We start from the raw sequence: 17366 nt of genomic DNA, 5'->3' as shown, positions 1-17366 counted from the left end.
TGGGTGAATTGTTCAGCTCTAAAATACACTTGCAGATTCCCAAGTGAATTGCATGTTACAGGAGTGAAAAGGTTTTGTTCTGCTTAAATTGCTAAAAGGATTATGGAGGGAGGACTTGTTGGTTGTCTTAAACTCCCAAAAGACAGGATTTGGAATGTTATGTTCTTGCATATTGAGGTCACACAAATAATCCTTCCATCTCTCACTGTCTCATTGCAAGTTGCGAATGTGCTTCCTTACAAAAGATATAACAATCCCTCCCCCACCACACTTGCTTGATAACCTCAGTACTAAATAAGTATCCTCGGATTTGATATAACCCCTTGCGCAGCAGGAAGATGTCTCAAACTGTTTCATAGGATTTATTGTAAAGTGCAGTGACTGTATTTTATAGGTGATGTTGCAAATTGGGAAATCAGATCATAGAATGTTTCAACACAGAAGACAATCATTCAGCCTGTCATGACTGTGCCAGCACTTTGTAAAAGATCTGTTGAATCCCACTCTGTGCCATTTACACAAAACACTAAATCTCAAAGTTTAAACTATTGTTCTGCATCTGAACAATATATATTCTATTTATTACAAGTTTGCGTAAACAAAATCTCAATTAATCTTTTCCTATTGTATATGGAAAATCTACATTTTACAGTCATTGCTGAAGATTTTTTCAACAAAAAGTGACACCAAAAACAACTTTATTTAAAGGGCCTTACTCCCGTAGGGAGGACTGAGCATTTATAACTCATAACTTTCAACTCGTGTAGATTTTCATCACATGTTTAAAAAAACAGAAGTAAAGTTCTCTAAAAATATTGCATAGCATAAAATTGAGATGATGCAAGAATCAGGTATTGAATCACATATACTATGGTGGTAAATTAATGGTACTTCACAATACATTTGATGTGATAATGATGCCCACAGACAAAATAGCAAATGTCAGGTCCCAGAATCTGGACAGAAATTTAGCGGCCGCCTAGGGTTTACTTAAGCACCAACTCTTAAAGAGTCCACCAACTTTCTGAGCCCTCAGAGTAAAACATTATTTTAAACTGTTATGAATAAAATATTGTTTAAGTAGTTTAGTTTACATTAAACTAATATTTAGTGTGGATAACTGAACATCATCGAATCCACTGAAATGTTCTATGCAGTGCAGCAATCAATCATCACTATTTTGGTCTTCTATGCAAAGGATCTGCTGTTTCAGCATTTTCAGGGACTTTCAGGATCTGATGTCCAACTGACCGGTGGGGAGTCAACAAATCCTTGCCGGCTTCTCCCTCTCTCCTGACCTTGCTCATCCTGTGGACTCAGGGTACCAAACCTTGTCCTTGGCATCAGTGCTCTTCTTTCACTACCAGCATTACTTTGGCTTGTTACACTGTCACTTTCGGCATTAACCTTTCGACTCCTATTTTGCCGTTCCACTTCATTCCTCCACTCCATTCTGAATGAAGCCTGTCTTGGCGACGATCCCAGTTTAGAATTTTTCCTTGAATCCAATTCTAAATCGCTGTTATGACCCGCTGATGAGAAAGAAGCTAGAACAAGAGCGAGTTCATAACTGGATTATATGCAATACTCACTATTAACAGACGGTAGAAGTGGTGAATGGATTCCAATACAATTCCACAGAGGAGCTCCCATGCGTCTGCACTGCAAATCGAACATCCTTCGCTCAAAAGCATCTTTGAATTTACTTTTACATCGTTTGAAACAAAAATCTTAAATCATTTCATAAACATGGATACCATAGATTCAGGTTATTTCAAAGTTTAAAAAAAATCTGTGAGGTTGAATTTCGTATAGCTGTAGCCCAGCATGTATTACCTGTAATATTCAGGTTCCTTTTGTTTGGTTTAGAACGAAGCCTGGTGTTACGAGACTGATGATTTGTAGCACGCGGCTGTAATGCCAGAGAGAGAAATCTCTTTAGTAATAACATTCAAAACAGCCTCATACAAGCTTTTTCATAAACCTAAATACTTCTTTTAAAAAACAAACTAAAGATACAATTAGAAATCTATGCTATTCTCTTTTTTGTAAAAAAAAGAAACTTCTCTCAACTCCTTGGACAGTGACAGACAGCTACATCCTCCCTGTACCTCCCCCCAAATGGCATTCTTCATTTGTAATCAGCAAGCTATTTTTCTGTGAAGTCATCACAAGCTTAATTTTATCCTCACTCACTATGCATAAACACACCTTTGAGCAGAGATGATAGGATAGTTTTTATGAGTCTGATTTCCCATCTCCCTCAGGAACATTAAGGTCACTATTACGCTTGCTGAGATTAACTAAGTCAGTCCACTGGAGATTCAACCCTTTATATAAGCTTGCCTTCAGTTAGTAGCACTCTTTTGTATCAGAAGATCATGGGTTCAAGTCCCATGACAGGACTTGACCTTACAATTCAGGCTGACTCAAGGACAGCACTGGAGGATTGCAGTGTCATCAGAGGTTGAGGTTAAGTTAAATGTCCCATTGTTTGAAAAGAGAAGAAAGTTGTTCATGGTCTCCTGGGCCAACGATCGTCCAGGTAAGATTCTGTTCATTCACTGTGTAGCTATTTGTGGGACCTTGCTGTACGCAAACTGACTGCCACATTTGTCTACAAGAATATAACCACACTCCACAGTACAGTAATTACAGTAAAGCACTTTGAAATAAGGTAATATGAAATACCAATTTATATTTTTATAGCGCCTTTCACCCAATATAAAATGCAATGTTGGGTAAGTTTCCTTACTCCACAATCCTCTGTTTACCTATCAGTAAGTAGGAACCTGGTTGTTAGTCGATTAGCGGATCGCTTTTCCGGGGATAATAACTCCTTCAAAAAATAGTAATTATAATAAGTTGGTCACTCAATCTACGACTGTTTGTGGGACACTGCTGTACACAATTGGCTGCCACGTTTCACCCACATAATAGTCAATTCACTTTACAGTATATTCTGTGAAGCACTTTGAGACGTCTCGAAGATGTGATAAGGCACTACATCAAATGCAAGGATTACAAGTTCTTTCCTGTAATGATTAAATTTCCCACTAGATGGTGCACTTACCCATTGCAGCACTATGGACGTTTGTATGAAATTAAATTTGTATTTAGGAATCAGTTTAGAGGAGAATAAGTCACCATTAACATTGATCAATCCTTTTCTTCCCCCATTTCTGCTTTCAACACTGCAGGTAGAGTTGAACTCTAAAGGCGGTAAATAAAAATAGTCCTTGCTTTTAGTAAAATGCTTTTAATGTCAGAAAAATGTCTCAAAGCACTTTGTAGCACTTACTGTAATGCCTATATTTTGTAGATGAAACTGTATTTTGTAGGAGTGAGGTAAGAAACTGCTACTCAAGCTCCAACTGGTGGAAGCATCGCCTAATGGGAAGTGATGCTTGTCTGCGTTGCAGGCAAAATGGTGGTGGCAATGCTCTCATGCATTTAATGCTGAGCAGTGTTGCTCACCAGGATGGCTGCGTAACCAGCCTGGCTTATTGGCAGGATTTGGAAGGGCAGATCAGTCACTGGGGGCAGAGATTCTTCCCACTCAGCTCCTGTTAGCCCTGCAAGCCAAAGCCCTAATGGGTAGGATGGTCCTAGCTGTTAGGCAATGGGAAAGCTTGCCAGACAGCGCTTTCAATGCCAACCTATGCAGTTTTAGTTGATTGGACTCTAGCAGTCCTAGAACACACGCTCTGGGGTCCCAAAATCTTGGCTCTTGCCAACCTATATCTAATAGTCTCCAAAATTAGGCAAGCAGGATGAGTCTCTTCAGGAAACAGTGTTCATTCCATTTCATTAAATATCTTTGGAATTTCCATGTATAGATGAGGTGCATGGAGCTCAGTTTGGTTTTGGAAATTCTTGCATGGTGATGGGTTTCCACATGTGTCAAACATCCAGATGACCAAAAATAAATTTATAGCTGAACGCTTTGAGATATCCCCCTGATATGAAAGGCACTATACCAAATGAAAGGATTATTTTCTACCTACACAAGAATTAAAAAGAAACAATTTATTATTCTGTATAATCCTGGTTTCACTTGGAATTCCCAATTTAACAGGTCTAAGCACTAGGTAGGAACCCAGTTGTTAGGAGATGGGGGATTGCTTTTCTGGGGATAATAATCCTACCAAAAGAAAACACAATATAATTTGGGCACTCAATCCACGACTGTTTGTGGAACACTGCTGTGCGCAATTGGCTGCCACATTTCACCCACAAATATACTGTCAATTCACTTTACAGTATATTCTGTGAAGCGCTTCGAGATGTCTATAATAATAATAATCCTTGCATTTGATATAGCGCTTTTCACGTCGGGAGGACGTCCCAAAGCGCTTCACAGAACACACTGTAAAGTGAATTGACTGTACATTTGTGGGCGAACGCGGCAGCCAATTGCACACAGCAATGTCCCACAAACAGTCGTAGATTGAAAATGACCAATTTATTATTGTTTTTGGTTTTGGAGGGATTATTATTAGGCGTGTGGAGTTAGGAAACTTGCCCAAGGTTTCGCCCTGCCTGGAATTGAACTCAGGTCTCTCGCTTGTAAAGCGAGTGCTCTAACCACTGAGCTATAGGACTCCACAGAAGATGTGAAAAGCGGTATATCAAATGCAAGGATTATTATATTGCTTTTATGGCTGTAAAGGTGTGTGAAAGTTCTCTTACACTCCGGGCTTGCCCAGTTTTCCGCATACTCTCCCGCAGACTCTCATGGCGTCGAATTAGGATTTCCTTAGCCTGATTCTCAGAGGCCTCTTCCGGCAGAGTGTGCTTGTTGTATGACAGCGCCTGAAATGCAATGCCACAATATATGAAACCCAGCCAATGCACAAATTCTTTGAAGACCATTACTTCTCAAATGCTGACTTTGAATGTAAAACATCCATTACATAATACGGAGTGCCCACTTTAAATCTAATCTTCTGAGCTCTGCTGTAGTTTTCTGGTGAAATCTAATGCCATAATGTTACAGCTTTTCATCAGAAATCATTGCCATGGCTTCTTTTTCATGATGTATTCTAGGTAGAATAACAGTATTGTGAACAGCTTGTAATCATGGCTGGGCTGTCTCACATGTGGCACATTCAAAGCTATTATACAAACAGCTGTATTGCAGCTGCTGCATTGCACTGCACCTGAGTGGTTAAGATATGGGTCAGCACCCACAAGTCCCACACTCTTCCCTGTATCACTGCAGGGAAGTAAGGAGCAGAGGTTCCCTGGAGGTGGAATTGAAAATCAGAGGAAAAGAAACAACACCAGACAGGTCACCGACCATCCCTCTCAACTGCAATGAATACACAGCACAATGCTGCCAGGTTCATATCTGTATCATACCTGTAGATACCCTCACTCTAGATTTTGAAATTGATGGCAGCTAGTTAGCCGATGGAAGCTACATGCAGACAGATAGATAAAACAAGAAAGGACAAGCTTGTAGTGCATTAGGCTGCAGACAGGTTTTATCTCCTCCCCCAAGACTGCTCTTGATGTTACAGGACATAAAGCCATAAACTTCATAAACGCATCACTGTGCATTTCTGGCTTCCAGATTGTTAATCTTACCCTCTGTCTTGTATTGTACAGATTTTTGGCCAAGATTTCTTTAATTTTCTTGAGTTCTTCAGGAGAGAAGCCGCTTTCTGGTTTCTGCTTCTTATTCCTGTTGCATTTAAAATAAATAATTTATCAAGAAGCAGCAAGCAACAGGACAAGCAAGTAATATGTTAGAATATGATATATGTAATGAAACGCTTTAAGGCAGGGCCGCATAAAATTGTAAACTTTAAGTTGTTAATCTTGTTTATATGAATCAAAATGGCAGCACCATTTTGTACTCAAACCATCGCTCAACATCTGTTAATAACATAAGTTGTTTTTGTCTGGTTAAGAAGAAATGGTCAACATGAAATGTTGAAGTAAGACAATCATTGGCCTTGGGAGGATACAAGCTGTCAAAACACCCAGTTCTTGGGATAAACAGAAGTAACAGCGCGCTTGACTATTTGCGCAGTTGTGAAAGGCCTACGTGCCTGATAATTGATTGGATGAACAAAAAGGTATAAAGTTGAAAGATTGTTGACATAAAGCAGCAGAATCAGCAGGGAACCAGGCCCACAGAGGTGGAGTGCCAAAGCACACTGACTGCTCCAGAACCGGGTAGTATATATTTTATGTATTCTTGCTGTGCTTATATTTAAATAAACTGAGTTAGCCACAAAACGTTATTGTCTGGTCTTTTGACTCGAACACTGGGAGTTGAGATCCCAATAAATAACAATAATCATTGCCCTTCCATGTCATGCCCATGAGCCAGGCTGCCTGGGCCTGGAGTACCTCGGACTCGCCTGGCTCAGGAACTGGACTACCAAGACTGCCACGGATAGTGGGCTTGATAGTTTTCAAGCGAAATATACCACCTTGGAGCCAGTCCAATTCCAAGGATACCCTGCTTTCCTCCAACCTCCCTGTGCAGCCCCCCAAATGGAGGATAGTCACCAGTTAGTCATTTAACATCTGACAAGTACAGCTTTGTACCCTCACTAGGTGGATGGCAGATACCATGAACTGCCTGCAACCTTCTGGTGGGCAACACATCTCAGCATGAAATTAGTGAGAATTGGCACCCTCTTACTGTCTGCAGCTCAGAAACACTTCCCTTCATATTTGAGTGCTTGTTCCACCATTTGGAGGTTGTGTAAGTGCGTAAATAGTATAAAGAACTGACATAAAAATCATTCATCCCTTAAACTACTCACATTACAACATAGGTTACCAAGCAGAACAATTTCTTGTATTATTACCTGAAACTAAAAATAAATGTACGGCTCTACTCACAGGAGGTTAGCAGTTGACGACACCTTACTCAGTTGTCCTGTCTCAACCAATTCAATAGCCTGTTTGAGTTCCAGCTTTTTATACAAAGAAACAATGCTAGATGTTGGCTGGTTTTCTCTGATCAGAAGCTTCGATAAGAACTTGCGATCAAACTGTTTGATTCTGGGAGGAAACAGAGAGAAAAAAATGAACTAGTGCACAAGATGCTGACAAGTTAGAACATTGAGTAAATGCAGTCGTTCTTTCTTCCATTCACATGTCCCTGATTAAAAGCTGTCGATGAAATGGCTCAGTTGGCAAAGCCCCAGTTGGCGAAAAGCTTCTGAAAATATTAAATTAAGCAACAAAGATCACAAAGATCCCTGGGGTCTATGCTCAGTAATTAATCTCAGCCAAAGTAGCGATAAGCATACTACAACTGGCTCTAGTGTTCTGTGTTCATGAGGGAGAGAGAATAAAATTCATTTCGGTTTTTGCTCCTGATTACTATCTAGTGATACCTTCATGGAAATTATACATCTGAGCTCACTGGTGAGGATAAGATCAGATTTAGCAGTCAAATAGCCCAACAAGCAGTGTCTTGACTCAACAACAAGAGTCTTGCATTTATATTGCGGCATTCACAACAACAAAATTAAATTTGTAAAGCGCCTTTCACGTTGGGAAGACATCTTTCACGTTGGGAGGACATCTCGATGCGCTGGACCGAGAGAGTTACGGACTCAAGCTGGGGATCGGGGTGGGGGAGGGTGGAGAGCGGGGGGGGGGGGAGTAGGAATATCGAAAGCACGGTCAAAGAGGGGGGTCTTGAGGTGGGTCTTGAAGGTGGGTCTTGAAGGTGGGGTAGTGTCTCAGAGTGCACTCATCATACATGAAGATGCCCACTTTCTTACTTTCTTTAGGTACCAGATGGCAGCCTTTGGGCTATGACTTCAAAAGAGAAACAAAAAAAGCAAGTGGTTTCATGAGCAATGCCCAGACAAATGAACCTGTTCAATGTAGTGCTTGGATTAACCCTCAGTTCAAGTCATCTCATCTAGGTGTGATCACATTGACAGTACTGTTGCCAAAACATCTTGTCTTATGATGGTGGGTCTATGGTTGAACACCAAAATATTTAATCCAGTGGATTGTACATCATTACTTTTGGTTGCTCTTCCTTCTACATCGAATAAGCAAAATAGTATTCAAAGGCAAATTGTCCATAGGTAGTCCATATGAAAGTTTCTGCTAAAACTATAGGATCTATAAGTTCCCTAGAGGGATCCATTCTATGGGGATTTACTTATCTTTCTCAGGTGAGGGGGGTGGGGGGAAGACGTTCTTTGATCTACTAATCAAAGGACCTCGGTGGTCTGATTGAAATCAGGAGTTCTAGATGTGAACATACGACCCAAACTGTTACAACATTACTGAAGAAGACTCCACACTGCACCAGTAAGCTACTGAGTAACTGACACTACCAGCAAGAATGTAAGGCCATAAAGAAATTCATTTTTAGCCTGACATCATTTTAGTTTCCAAAAACAATGCTAATCCAATAGAAAACAAAGTTTTGCAAAGCTGGCATAATAAAATACTTTTAAAATAATTAATATTAATATTAATTAACATTGAGAGAACAGAAAAAAATAACTTATTTCATAACAAATCAATGCCTGCAAAATATATCCCAAGTTGTTATTCATTAACTTATAACTTCATACATTAACTCTACTGAACACTAAGGGTATTGAGAGGTCTTAGGCACTCCTAGCTCTTAAAACCTAAACACTTCTAAAAATATACAAGGTTATTTGATTCCATAGTTGAGTCAGCACTACAACATTCTATGTTACTCTATGGGTGGGAGTTCACAACTGGATTAGCTTTTAGAGTGACCAGCACCATTCCTTTACGAAAAAAATATTAACAACCCTCACAAAATGGCAAAAACCAACTATGCACAATACTACAAGCAAAGCAATAGATTTTAATACTTGTCTTTCCAGTAATAGTGATTCCACTGTCCACAGATATCTTCAACACCTGCCAGTAGATGATCAAGGCACTGCAGATACAAGAAACATTTTAAAGAACAGTGAATCATTAGAAAACAGTGGATTGGACTTTCATGCTAGATACGACTAGCATTCAGTAGTCACACATCAAATGATGGCAGTAATGACTTGCTGTTGAAGAAAGGAATGGGCAAATGAATGGGGGCAAATGCCAAAAACCACACAAAAAATGACTGAACCTTTTTTAATTCATATTAGTTTCACATCCAATCAACACTAAACGTGCAGTGAACGTTGAGTGCATCACTAACTCTAAAAGTTCAGCTCCACCTTCTTGTCCCCCTATGTGCGGATATTGTCAACCTCATTCTGTCCACCAGCACAGTTTCCACTCCCTTAAAAACAATTGCATTACCACTACTCAAAAAACCTTCCTTCGATCTCTCTCAGTTATCAAGGCCTATGGAATTCTAAACAACAAACAGATTGCTTAGATCCATTTAATAAATGCATCAGATTTTAACAAGAGATAAATTCAAGAAATACTCTTAAGAATTTTGCTGAGTTTTGTAGCAATAACTCTATGACCTGTACTATATAAAATCCCAAACCGTCTTATAATAATCCTTGCATTTGATATAGCGCTTTTCATTTCTTCTAGACATCTCAAAGCACTTCATAGAATATACTGTAAAGTGAACTGACTAATTTCTGTGGGCGAAACGCAGCAGCCAATTGCGCAGAGCAGTGTCCCACAAACAGTTGTGGATTGAGTGACCAAATTATTATCTATTTATTTATTTTTGGGGGGCATTATTATCAGACATGTGAAGTTTGGAAACTTGCCCAAGGTTTTGCCCTGCCAAGAATCGAACCCAGGTCTCTTGATTGTGAGGCGAGTGCTCTAACCACTGAGCTACAGGACTCCATAATAAGGTCACAATAGCTAATTTCACTTCCCATGTGCCCACCCTAATAATATTTAACCCTAATAACTGATTTCACTGCCTTTGTGCTACACAAAGCAGGAAGTGACATTGGTAGCAACCTAATGACCCATAATGCAGCCATTTTAGTACAAGAGCAGGCTAGCAAGTGACACCAGTGGGCTAGGTGCAACACATACATGCTGAATATTCCTCACAGTAACTAACTGTGTTATAAGCAAATCAGTGCTATTAAGAAGCATATTATAACAGGGCTACACTGAAATAACCAATATATTAAAAAAAAATCATTATTTATATAATTAAGGAACCTTTATTTTTTTCTGTGACATGCATGTACATATAGTGTACCCACCACCAGTTTTACACATAGTACATAATGGATCGCAGTCCCTCCATCTCGCCCCCTCTCTCACCACCTTCAAGACCCACCTCAATACCCTCCTCTTCGACCGTGCTTTCGATCTCCCTGCTTTTCCCTTGCCCTCCACACTGACCCCCAGCTTGGGTCCGAACCGCTGTCTGTCCAGCGACTTGTGACATCCTCCCGACTATACAAATGTAATTTTGTTGATGTTGTATTGCACCCTACTTCTCAGCATTAGATTGCACTACTCACTTCCAATAATGGGAAATAATACTACTAATAATAATAATCCTTGCATTTGATATAGCACTTTTCACGTCGGGAGGACGTCCCAAAGCGCTTCACAGAACACACTGTAAAGTGAATTGACTGTATATATTTGTGGGCGAATGCGGCAGCCAATTGCGCACAGCAATGTCCCACAAACAGTCGTAGATTGAAAATGACCAATTTATTATTGTTTTGGAAGGATTATTATTAGGTGTGTGGAGTAAGGAAACTTACCCAAGGTTTTGCCCTCCCTGGAATTGAACTCAGGTCTCTCGCTTGCAAAGCGAGTGCTCTAACCACTGAGCTACAGGACTCCACGAATCCAGCCCACCCACTACTCAGAGTGCTCCATGCTGAATTCAGATGCAATTATTTCTAATGATCTAGAACTTAAGCAACACTATGTAATGTACAAGGCACATACCCGAATATGAATCTCTTCACTCACTGTTGGCTGCTTTTTATGTGACTTTTTAACATCCAAAAATTCAACCAATGGGCGGATAGTCATTCCCTGGAAAGCCAACATTCACAATTTTAATATTTTTTTTCATTATTAGGATATCACAAGGTTAACTTTTACAAAACAATTTTACATTAATATAGTACCTTTCACATCAAAAGAGTCTCTCAAAGCTCTTCACAGAGCCCACTGAGAGTGTAAGCTAGAAGACTTAAAACAGGCTTTAAAGGTAGGGAGGGAAAAGTGAGGTGGATGGAGTTCCAGAGATCGAGGACGGAATGCCTGAAAGGTTAAATGTCTGAAAAGAGGAGGAATTTTTGTTTTACTGTTTTCTCACCTTCAGCCTCCTGTTATTTCATGCTGATCTAGCACACAAACACATCCATGAGGCGTATGATGCAGTAATAATCTTTGCATTTGGTACAGTGCATTTCACGGTGGGAGGATGTCTCAGAGCTTCACAGATTTTTTCTGTGAAGTGGAGTAACTGACTCTGTAGGTGAATGCAACAGCTCAACTGCATACAGCAATGTCCCACAAACAGCCATGAAACAAATGACCAATTATTTTGGGGGATTGTTGGTCGTCACCAGGATAAACTCTCTTCTTTTTGAGCAGCGCCATGGAATTATTAACGTCCATCTGATCAGGTAGATGGGGCTTCGATTTAACATTTCGTGCAAAGGATAGCACCTCCAACAATACAACATCACCCAGCACTGCAATGGAGTATCAGCTTAGACTACATGACTTCAAGTCCGTTGGGCTTGAACCCACAATCTTCTGACTCAGAGGCAAGAGTACTATCTATTTAGCCAGGCTGATGCACTTGCATAGGAAGTGCACATTATTATTTCTCTAAAGGAGTAGAGAATTAGTAATATCTCAACATTTTCACACTAGGCTATAAATTTATACAATCTTGACAGAAAGATAAGATGCAATCAAGACATGTTTCATGCTACACTCTTGTATGCAACATCAATATTTCGTATAAGGTTCACAAATAAAAGGCCAATGTAACCGAGGTGTTTTTCACTGAGTTATTCAACAACTGTTCTACTAATTGTGAGAAATAGCAGCAAAAACTTGCAGCAAACATAAGGTTAATTTTCCATTTTGTGCAATAAGAGAGATAAATTTAAGAGGGTGAAAGGTGGAATAACAATAAGGTTATTTGTGACCCATTAAAGCCGACTTCAAATCTGTCTTTGAGCTAAATGTGCAAAAGTTAGTGTGTTTAAGAAGAAGCGAAGAATGATTACACCTAAGGCTAATCTTTTAGTAATCAACAAAAATTGTGATGTTTAACCGATTCAAAAAAAAAATCAGTTAAGAACCCTTGCAAATTTCACCTCAAAATAACTTTAGGTTCTCTGGTTACCTCTACAAAGTTTAAATATGTCTGTTGATCAAGGCAGGCTCCCGTCAAATACATTTGATTAATTTTGTTGACTCACATTGGCTAAAAGCATTCAACAACAACAACAAGATTCCATCTATAGAGCGCCTTTCACGTCGGGAGGACGTCCCAGGGCGCTGTACAGTTGGGTCAGGATCTGAGCAGGGGGGAAATGGTCAGGGGAGGGAAGGGAGATCAGTTGAATGATCAATAACGACAGCTAAATCCTCACGTATAAACCCAATTTGAACCATTCTGTATCTGAATCCATCTGTTGAATTGTTCATTGACCACCACCATCATGGCTGTAACTCCTGAATCATCTAAGCAATGGCTCTTTGGAGTAATGAACCTATGATGACTAGCTTGGATTTTCCCCTGCTGAAAAAAACAATTCTACTTCACCAAGATCAATGTGTGCAGAAGTAGGGAACTTTACATCAATATTTACATAACTGTCAACAGATTTTCCAGTTCCCTATCCTCAAGCTTAGTATGTGGCCTATGTATATTCAAGCACCAGATGAGAAAAATCAATCATCTTCTGAAAGTGCCATTTGGTTCCGATATTACACTGTTAATTCTTTTTGTCAATCCCTCCGCCTTACCCAGTCCTCCTCTCCTGAAGGCATTTGCCTTTTTCCCTTCTATTAGGGCTATGTATTTTTCAATGATGATTGTAGCATTGCTGCTTGGAGTTGGCTCTTGAGAGACAGCAATGCAACAATAGCCTAAATTTAATGCATCCATAGTGGCACAAGCGTTTGATAACTCAGTGCTAGGACATTATAAATATGTGGACTTGTTTTCAAATGTCAGCAAAAGTCAATGGTTAATACATGTATTAAAAGAGATAAATTTTTACCACTTTTTCTTGTATTCTATGTCAGCATTTGGCTGACCTGCCCCACCTTAGCCTGTTAGTCTTTCGGCCTATTTGCCCCCACTCTCTGGAACTCCATCCCGGAGTCCCTCTGACTCACCCCCCACCTCACCTCTTTTAGGGACCCTCCTCTTTGACCACACCTTCAATCATCTTTTCCCTCCACACCCCCTTGGCTCCAAACCCCAGCTGGGTGCCAAGCCAAGACTGACAAGCCCTTTGGGATGTCCTCCCAAAATGAAAGGCGGTATTTAATGTAAATTTGTATTGCATTGTTTCCAAAATGGAAAGCTTATTAGTAGAATTCTACTAATTATTGGGTATAGACTAATATGTTTTATCAAAATTCAATCAGAGATGGTCTAATGGAATTGTCAAACATCCTCCTGCACAGGTAATAAATGCTAAGCACGGCGATAGGTTTCTACATGTGTCAGACAACTAGCTGACAAAAATAAAATTTAATAAAAACTTATTTCAGCGCCTTGGGACGTCCTCCCGACGTGAAAGGCGCTCTATAAATGGAATCTTCTTGTTGTTGTTGTTTTTATTTTTGCACCAAATAATTGTTTGCATGCAGAACTCTATTCAAAGAGCAGCAGGTCTGAAGCTATTTCAATTGTTACAAACGAAAGTGCGATTTACATTAGAAAAGTTTATAACCAAGAACATCTCTAACCTGAATAAAGACTGTGAAGAATATGACCACAATGGTTGACGTAATGAACAAATTCTTTCGAGGAAAGATATCAGGGGGCAGTAGAAATACTAGTGAAAAGCAAATAGCTCCACGCAGTCCACCGTAGGCAATAATAAACTGATCCTTGGGAGTGACCTTCATGGCACGGAATTTGTTAATGATCTGGGTCAGCACAACAACTCCTGAAAATAAAACAGAAGCTTGTTAGGAACTGGTGATATTTATGAGTAAAGGTTCCCATCACTTACAGACTTCCTAGAGAAAGATTACTTAGTTTGCTTATAAGCACACAATGCAATGACATACTTAATATATACACATGCATAATACATAATATATATATTGAACCATCTGCTTCCACTACTTGTGTGAGCCATGATAATGATTATGATAAAAGAAGTTTTCTTTTCAGCGTCCCTCCCTGTGAAACTTGCTTAATTGTTTTTGTTAAAGAAGATAACACCCCTTTAAGGAATGCAATGATATTTATCATGGGCTTGATTTGTTAAACTTTCATCCAAACTTTGTCACACTGCAGGTTCTTGCTACCAAATGTCCTCCTCTATAGTAGGCTGGGCTAAGCCTAAAAGTGCCCCATAACCACCACTTTGATCAAAGAACATGAGTCAGAGGATATCAAAATACATTGGGAAACACTAATACTACACCCTTACTACAGAGGTACTGCATTTCTTTTGTGATAATTTCAGACAGATCTGAGTAATAAAATCAGAATAGACTTTATGTCTTCAGCATTAATACAGTACGTTTACACTCCGGTTTAGAGACAAATAACTCAATTTCTCTTTTACCAGAAGTACGCCAAAACAAGCAGAATAAGAGGGTGAAGCACACAAAAGCCCAGTTCCACTCATGAGTCTCTGTGATGGTTGACACTCCAAGGAAGATAAATATGAGAGTTTCACTGACGTTGCTCCACATCTTCATGAAATACTTAATGGTGGTGCTGGACTTCTGTGAAACATTTTCTTCCACGTAGCGCTTCATGGTTATAGAACAGGCCACCAACCTGAAAAAAAATCAAGAGTGCAGTCACCAGTACAGCTTGATTCATCATAAAGGTTTGATTCCTCCCTTCCCATTTAACAAAGATATTTTCTCAGTCTGCAATGCCTCAGTCAATACAGTCACCTAGTGAATAATAATAAATAAACAACAACAACTTGGATTTATATAGCGCCCTCCATGCTGGATGGCGTCTCAGAGCGCTTTACGGTTTAGGATCCCGGGGCCAAGCCTGGGGGAGGGGTGGGAAGGTGACCAAAGGCGCGGTGGAAAAGAAAGGTCTTCAGCAGAGACCTGAAAATGGGAAGGGAGGGACTGAGACGAAGGGAGTGAGGAAGGCAGTTCCAGAGCCTTGGGGCATAGTGGCTGAAGATACGGCCTCCGAGGGTGGAGCGGAGAACTCGGGGGGCAAGGAGGAGGCCAGAACCAGAGGAACAAAGGCAACGGGTACTGTGCTGAGGAGACAGGAGGTCAGAGAAGGAGGGGGTGCAGAGGAGTGCAGAGACTTGAATGCGAGGGTGAGGATCTTGAAATCGATCCTCTCTGGCATAGGGAGTCAGTGCAGTCTGGTAAGGACTGGGGTGATCGGGGAGCGGAGTTTCGTGCGGGTGAGAATGCGGGCGGCAAAGTTCTGAATGAGTTGGATTTTATATATAAATAATAGCATCCTTTGCATTTAATATAGCACCTTTCACATCAAAAAGATGTCTCAAAGCACCTCACAGGGTTTACTATAAAAAGTAGTAACTGCATATTTTGTAGGCATATTCAGCAGCCAGTTTTGACAAGCAATATTCCACAAACTGCGATGAAGTGAATGACTGATTATATCTAGAAGGATTGTTGGCCAAGGCATATGGAGAAATTTCTTTCTGTTTAAGAACAATTCGGGGGAAGGGGAGATATTCCATCTTAAATCCAGATCAACACTATTTTCTTACCATTTAGAATTCTCATATCCTTGTGTTTGATACAATGCCTTATGTTATCAAAATATCTCAAAGCAATTCACGGGATTTTTACTGTAAAGTGTAGTGACTGTATATTCGCAGGTGAATTCGGCAACCATTTTGTACACAGCAATACCCTACAAATAGCCAACAATCCCCCAATTTTATTTGGGAGACTGGCTACTTCACACAGCTCTGTTTACCTAACAGTAAGTAGGAACCTGGTTGTTAGTTGATCGGCGGATCACTTTCTGAGGGGTAATAATCCCCCCGCCCCCCCAAAATAAAATTCACAACTGTTTGTGGGACACTGCTGTGTGCAATTGGCTGCCCTGTTTCATCCACAAAATATACAGTCAAAGGCACTATATCAAATGGAAAAATATTATTATTATTTTATTACTTTTTGAGCAAAGCCATGGAGTCCTGAATGTCCACCTGAACAGAGAGACAGTGCCTCGGTTTGAAGAGTGTTACTCTGATGACACCATTCCCCCCCACTCCACACCAAACTGTATTGGAGTATTAACCTAAGCTGTGTGCTCAATGTCCCTGTGTGAGTTGTTTCACTTCAACTAGGCTGTCTGGGCTGTCATCATCAGTGTCTTGGAGTACTGCAGATCCACCTGGCTCAGGAGCCAAATTACCAAGATCAGCATGGACAGGTGATTCAATTCCAAACACATCATTTTGGAGCCATATCAGCTCTGAAGAGACCCTGCTTTTCTTTCCCCCAAGAGGATAGATCCATTTATACATGTGTGAATGGATCTCAGTTATAATATTAATCCTGGCAGCTGATATAGAACCTTATCACGTCATTGAGACATTTCAAAGTGCTTCACAGAATATATGATAAAATGGATTGACTGTATTTTATGGGCAAAAACACAGCAGCCAATTGCACACAACAGTGATTTTTAAAAAATAAAGGGATTATCAACGGAAAGCGATCCTAGTTACTATTAGGTAAGCAGGTGTGCGGAATAAGAAAACTTGCCTCAGGGTTCGCCCCGCCCGGGAATCAAACCTGTTTCCTTTCGCTTGCGAAACCAATATGCTAAAGGACTTTACCACTCCTGAGATACATAGAAATCCTCTGAAGTCCTACTGTCTGGAGCAATCTATACTGCAATAAATCAATAAGAAATTTCCAGCTTGATGAAAGATAAAACTAAAAATAGGTGATTTGTGACTAGAGGAGAAGCAGGTATAGAAAGCTGTAGCTTAAAAACAGCGACTGTTTACAAACACTCACATGCACTGCAAGTGCAATCCTGTTCACTTTGGATTCTTGCCAGCCTGCATTAAATTCTCCAGGATTAGGTAAGCAAGGTGTGTCCCTCCAGGGAGAGAGTGCATTCTCTATACCGAATGAACAGACATTTCCATACATATATGGAACTCTTAGTAGTTTGGTTTGGATAGTGATAGGTTTCCACATCAGCCAGATATCCTCGACTACAAAAAAGCAGTGACCACTGAGACCACAGC

General features: G+C 40.2%; 1 protein-coding gene across 2 annotated transcripts in view; it reads right to left on the bottom strand.

Moving 5' to 3' along the window:
- Nucleotides 1–347: 347 nt before the first annotated feature.
- Nucleotides 348–17366, bottom strand: part of slc9a2 (solute carrier family 9 member 2) — a 36002-nt gene continuing 18983 nt past the window's right edge. The window contains exons 4-12 of one of the 2 annotated variants that reach the window (XM_042334472.1): nt 14709–14926; nt 13876–14078; nt 10873–10962; nt 8844–8914; nt 6865–7026; nt 5593–5689; nt 4693–4815; nt 1837–1912; nt 348–1547 (exon numbers count right to left, since the gene is read on the bottom strand). In XM_042334472.1, the coding sequence (XP_042190406.1) occupies nt 1219–1547; nt 1837–1912; nt 4693–4815; nt 5593–5689; nt 6865–7026; nt 8844–8914; nt 10873–10962; nt 13876–14078; nt 14709–14926 (1369 nt within the window). In that variant the 3' untranslated portion in view covers nt 348–1218. The remainder of the gene's footprint in view (nt 1548–1836; nt 1913–4692; nt 4816–5592; nt 5690–6864; nt 7027–8843; nt 8915–10872; nt 10963–13875; nt 14079–14708; nt 14927–17366) is intronic. The other variant, XM_042334473.1, reaches the window with a different exon arrangement.

Source organism: Callorhinchus milii, unplaced genomic scaffold, assembly GCF_018977255.1.
Source record: "Callorhinchus milii isolate IMCB2004 unplaced genomic scaffold, IMCB_Cmil_1.0 Scaffold4, whole genome shotgun sequence".
In the NCBI taxonomy this organism is placed as follows: domain Eukaryota; kingdom Metazoa; phylum Chordata; class Chondrichthyes; order Chimaeriformes; family Callorhinchidae; genus Callorhinchus; species Callorhinchus milii.
Note: the sequence above shows the minus strand (reverse complement) of the source record. Positions and strands in the feature narration are given on the sequence as shown.